We start from the raw sequence: 14874 nt of genomic DNA, 5'->3' as shown, positions 1-14874 counted from the left end.
TACTGTAAAGGAGTGAGGCTGATAGGGGTTGAGAGGCAAGGGAGTGTGGATGGTAGAAGGTGGAAGAGGGACAGGAGTGCATAAAGTACAATTTTTGTCTAGATTGCATTTTTGTTCTAATGCTTCCTCTCTTTCTAGATACCAAACTCCTCATGTTTATACTGAACTAAATCTATCTTGTTTTATCCTTCCTCTTTTCATAAGTCCTTTCTCTCTCTCTCTCTCACCCACTCATCCATCCAATCTGTCAGAAAACCCTATGTGCGCCACCTTCACAGTACATCTAGAATCCATCTGCTTCTCGTCATCTCCCAGTGCCTATCTCCCTGGTCTAAGCCACTGTCATTTTTTATCTTTTATTTTGCAGTAGGCTCCTAACTGGTCTCACAGTTTCGACCTCTGCCCCCTTCAGTGTATTCTCAATGCAGCAGAGTGATTCTTTTTTTTTTTTTTTAAAGACTTATTTATTTATTCATTTTGGCTGTGTTGGGTCTTCTTTGCTGCGCACGGGCTTTCTGTAGTTGCGGCGAGAGGGGGCTACTCTCCCTTGCGGTGCAGAGGCTTCTCATTGCGGTGGCTTCTCTTGTTGTGGAGCACGGGCCCTAGGTGTGAGGGCTTCAGTAGTTGCAGCATGCGGGCTCAGTAGTTGTGGCTTGCAGGCTCTAGAGCACAGGCTTAGTAGTTGTGGTGCATGGGCTTAGTTGCTCCGCGGCATGTGGGATCTTCCAGGACCAGGGCTTGAACCCGTGTCCCCTGCATTGGCAGGCAGATTCTCAACCACTGCGCCACCAGGGAAGTCCCCAGAGTGATTCTTTTAAAATGTGTGTTAATATCACTCCTCTGCTCAAAACACTCCAAAGATTTCCCATCTCACTCTGAGTGAAGAAAAAAGTCCTCAGGTTGCCCTGAAGCCCTACATGATCCCTGGGGTCCCAGGTTCCTCTCTTATGCCGTAACTATCTTGCTCATTCTCCTCTAGCCCTGCTGGCCTCCTTCCTGTCCCTGGGACATGCCAAACTGCCCCTGCCTCAGGGCCTTTGCATTTTCTTTTGTTCCCTCTGCCTGGAATACTCTTGCTTCCTTCAGGTCTCAGCTCAAATGTGTTTTTCTTAGGCCTTGCTTGACTCCTCTCTACATAGTACTAACTGCCTCCCTCTTACTTTTTTTATTTCTCATGAGCACTTACCTGACACGTTACGCAGCTTCTTATTTTTTTTGTAGATCTTTTTACAAAAATTTTATGTTGGAGGATAGTTGATTAACAATGATGTGTTAGTTACAGGTGTACATCAGAGTGATTCACTTATACCCATACAAGTATCCATTCTTTTTCAAATTCTTTTCCCGTTTAGGTTATTACAGAATACTGAGCCGAGTTCCCTGTGCTATACACTAGGTTCTTGTTGATTATCTATTTTAAATATAGTAGACACAGCTTCTTATTTGTTGACTGCCTTTCTTTCCTTGCAGAATATAAGTTCCCAGAGGGAGGGAACTATGCTTTGTTCACTGCTATTCCCATAGTACTGAGAGCAGGGCCCGGCGCATAGTAGATGCTCAGTAACCACCCGTGGAGTGGGTGCATGAGTGTGTCCTGTCTGAAGGCGTAACCTCAGTGAGTGGTTTCCTTAGCCAGTTGTAACAATCTAGAGAGACTTAATAAAATTACGTCCAGTAAAAGATAATTGTGTGTGTGTGTGTGTGGTGGAGCTGGAGATGGGAAAGGGGATGCGGGGTGGTGAGGGAGGTACAGATATTGAATGTTCCACAAAGCCATATATAATGTTAGAATAATAATAGCTAGGTGAGAACTGTGTTTGAGAATAAGTAATTTTGGAAGTAAATGAGTCTGGTTCAGTTTATCAGTTCACTGTAGTTTTTATTTATTCAACATGAAGAGAAAAACATCACAAAGCAAGTGACCCAAAATAGCACATTTTGTGCATTTCTTCAGCCCCTTGGCAGCATCAGGCAGATGTGTTCACTCTGCACTGACTTGTGTGTGAATCTTCCGGCTCTTCACCCGCAGCTTGTTGACCTGGGACTCGGCAATGTCAGCCCGTTCCTTGGCCTCCTCCAGCTCGTGCTGGAGCTTGCGGAATTTGGCAAGATTAGCATTGGATTGTTCCTCCTAAGAATAAAGTTGTGAGAGTTAGACTTTGTGGTTCTCATTGCACTTGTCACAAACAGGATTATTTCCTCAACTCAGATATTTCCTTCTTACGGTTTGTTTGTCATATCTGATTTCAAATCCAGACAGAACTTGTAACTTCAGTTACATTTTTTACTCTAAAGAATGAAAGAAGAAATAGTTTTGAAATGGAAGAGACGAGCTCATTATGTCAAACCCATGTATACGTGCAGTCTACTTACGATGTATGGAGTGAGTGGAAAGGAGGAAGAGACCCATGTGCGCTCGCTCACAGAGGTTAGACAGTAAATGTAAGGTCAAATTCTGACTTTGGGAAAATCCCAGTTGAAGTGTTTTTGCCATATATTTTAACTCTGGTATACAGAGACGCTGCGGGTGGGGGGATGGGGATAGGAAGAAATTATGCCCTTTGTTGGTTGCACTTACTACCATTCGTGCCTCTCCCTTTCGTGTTCCCTTTTCTTACCTCTTACCCACTACATTGTGTCTGGAAGAGTGGGGAACAACCAGGAAAAGTGAAGCTGGAGAATCTCCCAACACATCCTAATTTGCTACAGCGAATGTGCAGGGATAAGTCCCTGCTGATGACAGTGGTAGTGAGGGAAGGAGTCAGCTGGGGTAAAAGATTTCTGTTTGGCTTTTGGGAACAATTGATTTTGTGCATTTCTAGAGGGAGAGGAATATTTATCCTGGTGTTAGATTTTCTGCTGGATATTCTTTGCAGCTATCAAGTAAGGTGGGTTATTTGGAATTTTCTTTTTTTCCCCCAACCCCTACAAATTGCTTAATAATAAAAATATCTCGTCTTGAGGTCTTATTCTATAATTAGGATTTGGGGGTAAATTCATATTTATATCCTCTCTCTTAAAATAAGAATGACATATTCTTACTTGGTCTCTTTCTTTCTCATTAACACATTCTCTTAATATACTTTCTACCCCCAACGAAGTTTCCTTCTTCCCTCAAGGGCTTAAAGATACTTACAGCCTCCTCAGCTTGTCTCTTGTATGATTTCACCTTTGCCTGTAATTTATCTACCAGGTCTTGCAGCCTGAGAACATTCTTGCGGTCTTCCTCAGTCTGGAAGTTTGAAAAAAATGGTCTGCATTGAATCCAACAAAATCAACCCACTACAGGTGGTGAAGTAAATCACTTTGATATGATGGCAGGTGGGCCTGGGGTAAATGTGGTCAACTCTGAGGCTTCCTTCATAGTATTAACAGTAGCCACTCTTGTTAAATGTCCACTGTGTGCAGGCACTATATTGGAGAGTTATACACGTCTCTAATCCTTACCTGCCTACTCTGGTGAGTAGATGTTTTTATTCTATTTTACAGGTGATGAATTAAGGTTGAGAGTGTTAGGTAACCTATCCGAGTTTAAAAAGTAAGAGGCCAAACTAGGACTAATACCAGTTTATCTGTCTTTGAAACCTGTATTCTTTCCTCACTTACACGATTTTCTAAAGGCCTTCCTGATTTTCCTAGCTTAGGAAAGGGTCTGTGATAGGTGATTGTGTCATTTGCCCCTTATGTATATCGAGTTAACATGTAGCTATTTGTGAGTACCACATAGTCACCAGGTTTTCAATTTCCCTTTGTGCAGGAAGTCTGGATATTCTAGAAAGCTCTTCCCCTTACCTGGTAGGTGAGTTCCTTTACTCTTCTCTCGTGTTTCCGCAAACCTTTAACAGCCTCAGCATTACGTTTCTGCTCACTTTCAACCTACCTCTCCTTCAAGCTCACGTACCTACAATCAAGAAAGATACTTATATAGTCAGTCTTGGGGGATGTTAATTAACTCAGGACCTACTGACGATATTGGGTGGCTGTCCCCAGCCACAGGATAAGGATGGGAGTCAATATACAAGAAGAGAGAAGGATCGGGGAGTGCCGTTTTCACTTTCCGGATTCAGAGAGATTGAGAGACCCACCCTGGCCTCCAGCTTCTGGATGTGCTTCTTGCCACCCTTCAGGGCCAGCTGCTCAGCCTCGTCCAGGCGGTGCTGCAGGTCCTTCACCGTCTGCTCCAGGTTCTTCTTCATCCGCTCCAGGTGGGCGCTGGTGTCCTGCTCCTTCTCTGTCAGCTCCTCGGCCATCATGGCCGCCTGGTTAAGTTCACAAGAGGCAGCAGTGGGCCACCCACCCCTCCTATGCGGGCACACGGAGGGTGCTGTGAGGCTGGTACTAGGCACGCTGATGCTTTCCTCCTTGCCGCAGCCACCGCTGATGCTGCATGGTTCCCCTCCCACTTTGCCTCTGCTGAGGCTCCGTCTCCTTCCGTCTCTCCGGGAAGCCACCACTGACTGAATGCAGGGGTGAGGAGAGGAAACCTACTTGCAGGTCCCAAAGGGGCGGCGTAGAAGCCCCTTTCTTATCTCCAGACAGCATCTCTGATAAGAAAGAATGGAGCGCACATGCGTGACGGCCTTCTTGGCCTTCTCCTCTGCATTTTTGGACTCCTGGATAGACTTCTCCACCTCTGCCTGGCATTGGGCTATGTCAGCTTCCAGTTTTTTCTTGGTATTTATCAGGCACGTGTTCTACAAGAAAAATTAGATAAGAGGTTCGGGCTACATTTGGACACTTACAACGATTGGAAGGGAGAGGGTTGGGTGGGGAAAGAAGTCAAGCTCGAGAACGTTCCATTTCTTATTTTTCACACAGGTGAAAAAAATTAAAAAGACTTTCATTTTTGATAGACAGATATCCCAAAACAGGCCCGAGAATTGTACATAAAAGAATTGAGTAAATGATAAATGTGGACATTCAAATATTTGAGGAAGGATAAATTATTTAGTTAAAGGTGCTGGAACAAGGAAATGGTTGACATAACTATGTGAAATGAAAAATAATTCTCATGATCAAAACATTGTACAGAGTTGTTAGGATGATGACAAACGAGGAAACATTTGCAATGTGCATTACTGAAAAAATAGTTCCTTCCTTAATATGTAAAAAAGACAAATCATTAAGAAAAAAGGGCAAAAGTACAAATAGCTAAGACACACCAGAAGAAATACAAATAGCCAACAAATACGACAAAATGTTCCACCTCATTAGTAATCAAAGAAATAAGAATTTTTAAAATGAGGCATTTTCAACCATAAAATCGGTGAAGATTAAAAAAAAAAATAATAGCTAAGCACTCTCACTTATTTTCCCCATGGGAGTAAAAATTGGGACAACTTTGTTAAAGACCAATTTACAACATATCATAAATGTCTTTGCTGTTTTGACCATGAATATATACTTCCAGGAATTTACTTACTTTTAGGAATATGAAGGAAATAGTAATCATGGATATATGTGAAAATTTAGTTATGAAGAAGTTAGTCATACAATCTTCTAATCATAAAAATTTTTATTGGGAACAGTCTAAAAATATCCAACCGTAGAAGACTGATTAAATAAATGTGCCATAATACACAACTAAAATGGACTGCTTTTCTGCCATTAAAAAACTGTATCATAGAAAACTATTTTAAAATATAGAAATATGTTCACAAGACGTTGTTAAATGAAAAAAAGTTGCAAAAGGATTGATCACGTTTACAAAAAATATCATATTTATGTATAGACACAAGAGCCTAGAATAGGAGATCCCAAAATGCTAACAATATGGTTGGTATTCTTCTAGTTTTTTGGCTAATTCAAAAAATAGTTTTTAAAGCAAGGAATTTTGGGGGAATTCCCTGGCAGTCCAGTGATTAGGGCTTTGTGTTTCCACCGCGCGGGGCGCGGGTTCAATCTCTGGTTGGGGAACTAAGATCCCGTATGCCATGTGGTGTGGTCCAAAAAAATAAGAAATGAAACAAGGAATTCTTGAACTTTCCTAAAAGTAATTATTTCCAAAGACAATCCTAATTTTCTAAGCTTGCAGCTTAAATGTTACTGCCTCTGTGAAGCCTTTTCCAGCCCTTTTATGCAATAATTTGTCATGCCTTGCTCTGATTTCCCCATGATCTTTTATCTTCAGATAAAAGAAAGCTCAGCAATCTGTCCATCTAGAGACCAAGTTATTCCAAGAACTAGGCCTAATGGAAGTTTGTCTTGACCGCTAGCCTGGAAGGAGCGGTGGGAACTCCTCTCCATCAAGCCTGGGTCCTGCCTGCCTCCAGGGTGGACCCAGAGTGGAGTGAGGACGGACACACGTGGGAGTGAAGGAGCTGCACGCAGTCGCTGGCCTCCAGCAGCTTGTGCTCCGCCAGCTTGCGGGTGCGCTCCGTCCGTGCCAGGGCCACCTTCCTCTCCTCCGGCTCCTCCAGCAAGAGGCCATTCCTGCGCTCCACGAGGGCCAGCTGCTCCTTGTGGTACTCGCTGCTCCTCAGGGTGTCATCCAGATGCAACTGGGAGTCGTTCACGAGAAACCAGTGGTGAGACCGGAGCCCAGGGCAGGCTGAGGTCCCGCCAGGTCCTCCAGGGGCCGTGCACTCACCTTGAGCTGGCTCTGGACTGAGCACAGGTATTTCTGGGTCTCTGCCACCTGGCGGTTGGAGTGGCCCAGCTGAATCTCCATCTCACTGAGGTCTCTCTCCATCTTCTTCTTCAGCCTCAGAGCAACATTCCGGCTCCAGATCTCAGCATCCAGCACGCTTTGCATGGCTTTTGTTGCCCGCTGGCTGTTTCTTTTCAGCTGCTCGATTTCTTCTTCCTTCTCAGTGATCTTGCGGTGAAGCTCAGATTTCAGCTGGTTCAACTCTAGCTGGACACGCAAAATCTTGCCCTCTTCATGCTTCAAGGAACCCTGATAAAAGTAAAGGAGTGATTGGGATTGCCGGGGGCAGCCACCTTCTTGAATGAGGTTTTTCATCCCCATTAGGATAAAAAGGGTATTATTAGGCTCATTTTACAAATAAATAGAACAGTACTCAAAAAGATCAAACAGTTTGCTCCCAAATTGTTACTAGTAATGAAACTAGAATTGAAGCTTTGTTGTTAACAATCTTATGTCTTGAGAAGGACAGAGCATCGTTTTCAATTAATAAAAATTTTGATTACTGTGTCTTTTTAAATAGTGACCATAAGTCAGGAGCCAACCTCTGCTCAAAAAAGACAGAGAAAGACAGAGGAATTGCTCTCCTGTTATCCTGCATAGTGCAAATTTCCCTAGACCCTCTTAAGCATCCGCCCCTCACTGGCCACAGCTGGTGATAGCATCAGGATCCTGCACTCTTTGGACCACACAGAATTCCCAGCAGCCAAAGATGACCTTGTATAACTCTCTGTTAAAACTAAGGGATTCTGAGCTGGCTCTCAGGATGTTTGGTGATTGAGTTCTTGCTTTCTGAGAGGAAGACGTTGAGGACATAATGAACAAGTTTATTTATTCAATAGGAGAAATACGATGGACTAGAGAACACTCATGAGGCGAGGCAGCAGAGAGCAGCTGGTCCCCCCCAGGGTGGGGGTGGGGCTGGATTCTTCCCATTGGAGCCCCAGTGCCTCCTGCAGGAAGGGCCCCTGGGGGTGGTCTAGTCCCCTTCCTCAGCGCCCCGCCCTCCTTCACTTCTCAGACAAGTGCCTCCACCTCTTCCAGGGCAGCCTGGAGGTCTGACTTTTCTTGCTGCACTCGCTTCCTGGTCTTCTCCAATTCCTGAAGATTCTTGCTCATTTCCGCAATCTGCATGGTTAAGTCGGAAATCTCTTCTGCAAAGCACAGGCTTGATTTAGGCTGTTTTCACAGGCTCTGTCTGATAGCACCGGCATTTGCCAGGGAATTTGGGGATTGGTGATTCATTCATGACCTTCATATAGGAGAGGACAAAGACAGGGAAACCTTTCGGGGGAGGTGTCGACAAGACACAGGTGTGTGGCCTCACCTGAAGATGCAGAGGGAGGAACAACAGAACACCTGTATGACCCTGAACCTTCACACGGTACACAAAAGGGTCACAGAGAGGACCGGGGGAGACTACTGTGGAGAAAACACATAGAATCATGGTCTCAGAAATAGAAGGGGCTTTAGAGGGCATTGGGTCTGGTCTAGTTTTGTAGGACAGCGGTCTGAGATCCTAAGGGATCTAGTGACAGGATCAAGGACACAAAGCCATGTAGAGACAGAATCCATGGAAGATATGTTCTGTAGAAGAGCACGGAGCTTAGCAGCCCAGCGAACCCTCTGTTCTCGAGAACAAGGCTTGACTGTGACTATGCCTTACATTGGGGAAGTTTGGGTCCCAGGGTAAAGTGAATAGATGTGAGGATTTTGTGGGGAATCGGGAAGGAGGAGGCTGTGGCCAAATGGGGGAGTGGTGGCCAGAAGAGAAGGGGGGCTGTCACACCCCTGTGACGGGAAGACAGCTGGGGGCTGTGACATACCTGTGATGGGGAGACAGTTGGGGGCAGTCACATACCTGTGATGTAGAGACGACTGGGGGCTGTCACATACCTGTGATGGGGAGAGAGTTGGGGGCTGTCAGGCACCTGTGGTGCAGAGACAGCTGGGGGCTGTCACATACCTGTGATTGGGAGACAGCTGGGGGCTGTGACTCACCGGTGATGGGGAGAGAGATGGGGACTGCCACCTACCTGTGATGGGGAGAGAGCTGGGGGCTGTCACGCACCTGTGATGTGGAGACAGCTTGGGGTTGTCACATACCAGTGATGGGTAGAGAGCTGAGGGCTGTCAACCAGATGAGAAGGGGAGAGGGCTGGGGGCTGTCACACACCTGTGATATGGAGACAGGTGGGGACGGTCACACACCTGTGATGTGGAGACAGCTGGGGGCTGTCACATACCTGTGATGGGGAGAAAGTTGGGGGCTGACACATACCTGTGATGGGGAGAAAGTTGGGGGCTGTCAGGCACCTGTGATGGGGAGAGACCTGGGGGCTGTCACATACCTGTGATGCGGAGACAGCTGGTGTCTTTCAGATACCTGTGAAGTGGAGACAGTTGGGGGCTGACACATACCTGTGATGGGGAGAAAGTTGGGGGCTGTCAGGCACCTGTGACGAGGAGAGAGCTGAGGGCTGTCACATACCTGTGATGGGGAGAAAGCAGGGGGCTGTCACTCACTTGTGATAGGGAGAGACCTGGGGGCAGTCGCACACCTGTGATGGGAGAGAGCTGGGGGCTGTCACTCACCTGTGCTGGGGAGAGAGCAGGGGGCTGTCACACACCTCTGATGGGAAGAGAGCTAGTGGTTGTCACATACCTGTGATGTGGAGACAATGGGGGCTGTCACATACCTGTGATGGGGAGAAAGTTGGGGGCTGTCAGGCTCCTGTGATGCGGAGACAGCTGGGGGCTGTCAGGTACCTGTGATGGGGAGAGACCTGGTTGTTGTCACTCACCTGTGATGTGGAGAGAGCAGGGGGCTGTCACACACCTGTGATGGGGAGAGAGATGGGGACTGTCACATACCTGAGTCCCTGAGACAGTTGGGGGTTGTCACATACCTGTGATGGGGAGAGAGCTGGAGGCTGCCACTCACCTGTAATGGGGAGAGAGAGGGGGTCTCTCACTCACCAGGGATGGGGAGAGAGCTGGGTGCTGTCACCCACCTGTGAATGGAAGAGAGCTGGGCATTGTCACGCACCTGTGATATGGAGACAACTGGGGAAGGTCACACACCTGTGATGGGGAGAGAGCTTGGGGTTGTCACATAACAGTTATGTGGAGAGAGCTGGGGGCTGTCACCTATAATGGGGAGACAGCTGGGGGCTGTCATATACCTGTGATGTGGAGACAGCTGGGGCCTGTCATATACCTGTGATGGGGAGACAGCTGGGGGCTGTCACTCACCTGTGATGGGGAGAGAGCTGTGGGCTGTCACATACCTGTGAGGCGGAGACAGCTGGGGGTTTTCACAAACCTGTGATAGGGAGAGAGTTGGGGCCTGTCTGGCACCTGTGATGCGGAGACCGCTGGGGGCTGTCACATACCTGTGATGGGGAGAGAGCTGGAGCCTGTGAGACACCTGTGATGAGGAGAGATTTTGGGGCTGTCACTCACCTGTGATGGGGAGAGAGCTGGCGTCTGTCACACACTTGTGATGGGGAGAGAGATGGGGACTGTCACATACCTGTGATGTGGAGACAGCTGGGCGCTGTCACATACCTATGATCGGGAGAGAGTTGGGGGCTGTCAGGCACCTGTGATGAAGAGAGAGCTTGGGACTATCACATACTTGTGATGGAGAGACATCTGGGTGCCGTCACTCACCTGTGATGGGGAGAAAGCTGGGGGTTGTCACACACATGTAATGGGGAGAGAGATGGGGACTGTCACATACCTGTGATGATGAGACAGCTGTGTGCTGTCACATAGCTGTGATGCGGAGAGAGCTGGGAGCTGTCACACACCTGTGCAGGGGAGAGATCTGGGGGTGTCACACACCTGTGATGGGGAGAGGGATGGGGGCTGTGAAACACCTGTGATGGTAAGAGAGCTGGAGGCTGTCATATACCTGTGATGGGGAACACCTGGAGGCTGTCACTCACCTGTGATGGGGAGAAAGCTGGGGTCTGTCACATACGTGAGATGTGGAGACAGTTGAGTGCTGTCACATACCTGAGATAGGGAGAGAGCTGGGGGTTGTCACATACCTGTGATGGGGAGAGAGCTGGGGGTTGTCACATACCTGAGATGGGGAGAGTTGGGGCCTGTCAGGCACATGTGATGCGGAGACAGCTGTGGGCTGTCACATACCTGTGATGCGTAGAGAATTGAGGGCTGTCCAGCACTTGTGATGCGAAAAAATCAGGGGGCCGTCACATACCTGTAATGTGGAGACATGTGGGGGCTATCACATACTTGTTATGGGGAGAGAGTTGAGGGATGTCAGGCACCTGAGATGCGGGGACAGCTGGGGGCTGTCATATACCTGTGATGGGGAGAGAGCTGGGGGTTTACAATCACCTGAAATGGGGAGAGAGCTGGGGTCTGTCACACACCTGTAATGGGGAAAGCGATGGGGACTCTCAAACTCCTGTGATGGGGAGAGACCTTGGGGCTGTCAGATACCTGTGATGCGGAGACAGCTGGTGTCTTTCACATACCTGTGATGTGGAGATAGCTGGGGGTTGACACATACCTGTGATGGGAAGAAAGTTGGTGGCTGTCACACACCTGTGAATGGGAGAGAGCTGGGCGTTGTCACTCACCTGAGATATGGAGACACCTGGGGACGGTCACACACCTGTGATGGAGAGAGAGCTGGGGTCTGTCACCAACTTGTGAAGGGCAGAGAACTGGGGGCTTTCACACACCTGTGATATGGAGACAGCTGGGGGCTGTCACATACCTGTGATGCGGAGACAGCTATTTGCTGTCTCATACTTGTGATGTGGAGACACCTTGGGGCTGTCACATACCTGTGATGGGGAGAGAGCTAGGGGCTGTCACTCACCTGTGATGGGGAGAGAGATGTGGGCTGTCACACACCTGTGATGGGGAGAGAGATGGGAACTGTCAAACACCAGTGATGGGAAGAGAGGTGGGGGCTGACAAATACCTGTGATGTGGAGACTGCTGGGGCCTTTCACATACATGTGATGGGGACAGAGTTGGGGGCTCTCAGGCACCTGTGATGAAGAGACAGCTGGGAGCTGTCACAAACCTGTGATGGGGAGAGAACTGGGGGCTGTCACTCACCTGTGATGGGGAGAGAGCTGGGGGCTGTCACTCACCTGTAATGAGGAGAGAGATGGGGGCTGCCTCTCACCTGTGATAGGGAGAGAGCTGGGGGCTGTCACCCACCTGTGAACGGGAGAGAGCTGAGCGTTGTCACTCACCTGTGATATGGAGACAGCTGGGGACGGTCAAACACCTATGATGGGGAGAGAGCTTGGGGTTGTCACATACCTGTGATATGGAGAGAGCTGTGGTCTATCACATACCTATAATGGGGAGACAGTTGGGGTCTGTGACATACCTGTGATGGGGAGAGAGTTGGAGGCTGTCACGCACCTGTGAGGCGGAGACAGCTGTGGATTGTCACATACCTATCATGGGGAGAGAGCTGGGGCAGTCTCTCCCCTGTGATGGGGAGAGAGCTGGGGGCTGTCACATACCTGTGATTCGGAGAGAGCTGGTGGCTGTCACATACCTGTGATGTGGAGTCAGGTGGCGGCTGTAACATTCCAGTGATGGGGAGAGAGCTGGGGGCTTTTACTCACCCTGTGGTTGGAAGAGAGATGGGGGCTGTCATTCACCTGTGATGGGGAGAGAGCTGGGGTCTGTCACATATCTGTGATGGGGACAGAGCTGGGGGCTGTCACATACCTGGAATGGGGAGAGAGTTAGGGATTGTCACATAGTTGTAATGCTGAGACAGCTGAGGGATGTCACACACTGGTGATGGGGGGAGAGATGGGGGCTGTCACTCACCTGTAATGGGGAGAGAGCTGTGGGCTGTCACACACCTGTGATGGGGAGAGAGATGGGGGCTGTCACATACCTGTGATTGGCAGAGAGTTGGGGGCTGTCGATCACCAGTGATGCGGAGTCAGCTGCGGGCTCTCACATACCTGTGATCTGGAGAGAGTTGTGGGCTTTCATTAACCTGTTATAGAGAGAGAGCTCGGGTCTCTCACACACCTGTAATGGGGAGATAGCAGGGGGCTGTCTCTCACCTGTGATGGGGAGAGAGCTGTGGCATGTCGCTCACCTGTGATGGGGAGAGAGCTGGGGGCTGTCACACACCTGGAAGGGGAGAGAGATGGGGACTGTCAAACACCTGTGATGGAGAGAGAGCTGGGACTCACACATACTTGTGATGCGGAGACATGTAGTGGCTGTCACATACCTGTGATGTGGAGATACTGGTGTCTGTCACATACCTGTGATGGGGAGAGTGTTGGGGGCTGTCAGGCACCTATGATGTGGAGACACCTGGTGGCTGTCACATACCTGTGATGGGGAAAGAACTGAGGGCTTACAATGACCTGTGATGGGGAGAGAGCTGGGATCTCTTACTCACCTGAAATGGGGAGAGAGCTGGGGTCTGTCACACACCTGTGATGGGGAAAGAGATGGGGACTGTCAAACACCTGTGATGGGGAGAGACCTGGGGTCTGTAAGATACCTGTGATGCAGAGACTACTGGTGTCTTTCACATACCTGTGATGTAGAGACGACTGGGGATTGACACATACCTGTGATGGGGAGAAAGCTGGGACCTATCACTCACCTGTGATGGGGAGAGAGCTGGGGTCTGTCGCACACCAGTGATGGGGAGAGAGCTGGGGGTTGTCACTCACCTGTGATGGGGAGAGAGCTGGGGCTCACACATACCTGTGATGCGTAGACAGCTAGTGGTTGTCACATACCTGTGATGTGGAGACAATGGGCGTTCTGACATACCTATGATGGGGAGAGAGGTGGGGGCTGTTAGGCTCCTGTGATGTGGAGACAGCTGGGGGCTCTCAAATACCTGTGATGGGGAGAGAGCTGGGAGCTGTCACTCACCTGTGATGGGGAGAGAGCTGGTGGCTGTCACACACCTGTGAATGGGAGAGAGCTGGGCATTGTCACTCACCTGTGATATGGAGACACCTGGGGACGGTCACACACCTGTGATGGGGAGAGAGCTGGTAGCTGTCACTCACTTGTGATGGGGAGAGAGATGGGGGCTGTCACATACATGTGTTGGAGCGATACATAGGGGCTGTCACCCACCTGTGAAAGGGAGAGAGCTGGGGGCTTTCACGCACCTGTTATATGGAGACAGCTGGGGATGGTCACACACCTGTGATCGGGAGAGCGCTGGGGGCTGTCACTCACTTGTGATGAGGAGAGAGCTGGGGGCTCACACATACCTATGATACAGAGACAGCTAGTGGTTGTTACATCCCTTTGATGTGGAGACAATGGCGGTTGTGACATACCTGTGATAGGTAGAGAGTTGGGGGCTGTTAGGCTCCTGTGATGCGGAGACAGATGGGGGCTCTCAGATACCTGTGATGGGGAGAGAGCTGGGATTTCTTACTCACCTGAAATGGGGAGAGAGCTGGGGCCTGTCACACACCTCTGATGGGGAAAATGATGGGGACTGTCAGATACCTGTGATGCGGAGACAGCTGGTGTCTTTCACATACCTGTGATGCGGAGAGAGCTGTGGGCTGTCTCATACCTGTGATGGGGAGAGAGCTGGGGGCCGTCACTCACCAGTGATGGAGAAAAAGCTGGGGGATATCACACACCTGTGATGGGGAGAGAGCTTGGGATTGTCACGCACCTGTGATGGGGAGAGAGATGGGGATTGTAACTTACTTGTAATTCTAAGACAGCTGGGGTCTGTCACACTGCTGTGATTGGGAGAGAGCTGGGGGCTGTCACTCACCGGGGATGGGGAGATAGCTGGGGGATGTCACACACCTGTGAATTGAAGGGAGCTTGGGGCTGTCACTCACTCGTGAAGGGGAAAGAGATGGGGACTGGCAAACACTTCTGATGGGGAGAGTGCTGGGGCCAGTCACATACCTGTGATGCGGAGTCAGGTAGTTGCTGTCACATACTTGTGATGTGGAGACAGCTGGGGGTGTCACAAACCTGTGATGGGGAGAGAGCTGGGGGGATCACTCACCTGTGATGGAGAGAGAGCTGGGGGCTTCACACACCTGTGATGGGTAGAGAGCTGGGGGCTGTAACTCACCTGTGATGGGGAGAGAGCTGGTGTGTTTCACATACCTGTGATGTGGAGACAGCTCGGGGTTGACACATACCTGTGATGGGGAGAAAGTTGGGGGCTGTCAGGCTCCTGTGATGCGGAATCA

At 49.4% G+C, this 14874-nt stretch overlaps 1 protein-coding gene across 2 annotated transcripts in view; it reads right to left on the bottom strand.

Annotated features, from left to right (window-relative positions):
• LOC309621350 (myosin-8-like) overlaps positions 1-6318 on the bottom strand; it is a gene marked incomplete at its 3' end in the record, with an annotated part of 56840 nt that extends 50522 nt beyond the window's left edge. The window contains exons 1-5 of one of the 2 annotated variants that reach the window (XR_014239954.1): positions 4489-5492; positions 4086-4259; positions 3793-3901; positions 3137-3232; positions 1806-2131 (exon numbers count right to left, since the gene is read on the bottom strand). Coding sequence is in view for 1 of the 2 variants with exons in the window: in XM_082408876.1 (XP_082265002.1) it covers positions 4082-4259; positions 4569-4694; positions 6217-6246 (334 nt within the window). Of the gene's footprint in view, positions 1-1805; positions 2132-3136; positions 3233-3792; positions 3902-4081; positions 4260-4488; positions 5493-6216 lie in introns of those variants that run through there. The other variant, XM_082408876.1, reaches the window with a different exon arrangement.
• Between the last annotated feature and the right edge of the window lie 8556 nt (positions 6319-14874).

Source organism: Balaenoptera borealis, assembly GCF_965194805.1.
Source record: "Balaenoptera borealis genome assembly, contig: HAP1_SCAFFOLD_332, whole genome shotgun sequence".
Classification (NCBI taxonomy): Eukaryota; Metazoa; Chordata; class Mammalia; order Artiodactyla; family Balaenopteridae; genus Balaenoptera; species Balaenoptera borealis.
The sequence above is the reverse complement of the archived record's forward strand: the minus strand, read 5'-3'. Positions and strand labels throughout refer to the sequence as shown.